The 1,654-nt window shown below is 40.8% G+C and overlaps 1 protein-coding gene across 1 annotated transcript in view; it reads right to left on the reverse strand.

The window, feature by feature from the left end:
- The window catches only part of LOC101850035, a gene marked incomplete at its 5' end in the record, with an annotated part of 16,143 nt that extends 15,838 nt beyond the window's left edge, over positions 1-305 (reverse strand). Inside the window, 1 exon segment of the mRNA XM_005108576.3 lies at positions 261-305. Coding sequence (XP_005108633.2) covers positions 261-305 — 45 coding nt within the window.
- Between the last annotated feature and the right edge of the window lie 1,349 nt (positions 306-1,654).

Genomic DNA, 1,654 nt, shown 5'->3' on the forward strand with positions numbered 1-1,654 from the left:
ATGGATGGATGGATGGATGGATGGATGGATGGATGGATGGATGGATGGATGGATGAATAAATGAATGAATGAATGAATGAATGAATGAATGAATGAATGAATGAAGGAAGGAAGGAAGGAAGGAAGGAAGGAAGGAAGGAAGGAATGAATGATTGAATGAATGAATGAATGAATGAATGAATGAATGAATGAATGAATGAATGAATGAATGAATGAATGAACAAATGAATGAATGAATGAAAACGTCTCCTCAAACTCACACATTGATCTCTGGAGCGCTGATTGCCATGCCCAGGAGACCACCGCTGAAGAAAAAAGAGAGAAAAAAGAAAACTCACATTAGAACACGCTGGCTTAATAAAAGATACACATTCATTAAGTTAGCAACACAAACTGCTGTATTTTTTTTTTTTGCAGTCTAGTAGGTTACTCATATGGCTTCTAAGGCCCTCGTAAATCAAATGTTTTCAAGAAAATATCAAACCTAATTGCAAAACATCAAATTGTGGTGAAATACGGGCGCGGGGGGGGGGGAGGAGCTCTCCTGAAACCCACAAGATTGTTTATTCGTTGTTTTTTGGTGGGCTTTTTTTTTTTTAAGTCAAGATCAGGGCATTCTTTCCACGCCCCCTCCACGCCCCCTCCCCCACCCCTCAAAACACCCGTGTTTCTCGTATTAAGTTCCCCAGATCGAAAGGGGCAACAATGATATTGACAACATTTTACTAATCTCCTTTATTTTATTTTAGTAGAGGTTTTACGGCGCTCGCAACTGCATAAGGCCATATGAGCGCCAGAAGATTAGAGGTGTTACAAGAGAGTAACAAACATAAAAAAGAAGGAGGGGAGATGAAGACGAGAGATGTTTGATAGGAAAGAAGAAGCAAACCACACTAGAGCACACACCAACCGCCCACTACTAATCTCCCTAGGATTCATTAGGAACCGGAATGGCTCGACTAACTTGTTCCAAGGAAATTTTGCACAGCACAATATACTATCCCCGTCTTTTTATGTAAGAAAAATTCTGAAATTATGCAAACTGAGCCCAAAAATGTGAAATTATGCGATTCTGTTAAATTTAACAAAGAATGATAAGGAAAATAATCAGAAATTATGCAAAAAGAGACCAAATTGTGCTAAATTATGGGGGGTGCATAAAACCACGGGGACAATATATCGCAAGTGGCTGAAAATGATGGATAACTTTCTGAGGGAGGGCGGGCGGCGTCTACATATTCAGGACAGGCTATCCAGAAATTTCAGAGTATATAATGAGGAGAGGAGGGTTTTTTGGTTTTGGTTTTGGTTTTTCGGTTTTAATAAGAGTTTTACGGCACTTGCAACCCAATTGGATCATATAAGTGCCGAAGATTAGAGGTGTTACAAGAGAGAGCAACACGCACAAAATAGAAGGAGAAATAGAAGAGATAAAGACAATAGCTGATGTTTGATAGGAAAGAAGAAACAGTAAACCACACTAGAGCACCCGTTGTGGGGGTGTTTTAGGGGTAGAGTGGGGAGAACAGGGTTAGGGGTGAAGGAGGTGGAAGGAATGGGGCGAGAAAAAAAGGTGGTTGAGGAGGGGATGGTGAGGGAGGGGGAGGGTAAGGGTGAAGGGGATGGAATGGAATTTTTAAAAATGTAAGGGGGG

This window comes from Aplysia californica, unplaced genomic scaffold (assembly GCF_000002075.1).
Source record: "Aplysia californica isolate F4 #8 unplaced genomic scaffold, AplCal3.0 scaffold00700, whole genome shotgun sequence".
Taxonomy (NCBI): Eukaryota; Metazoa; Mollusca; class Gastropoda; order Aplysiida; family Aplysiidae; genus Aplysia; species Aplysia californica.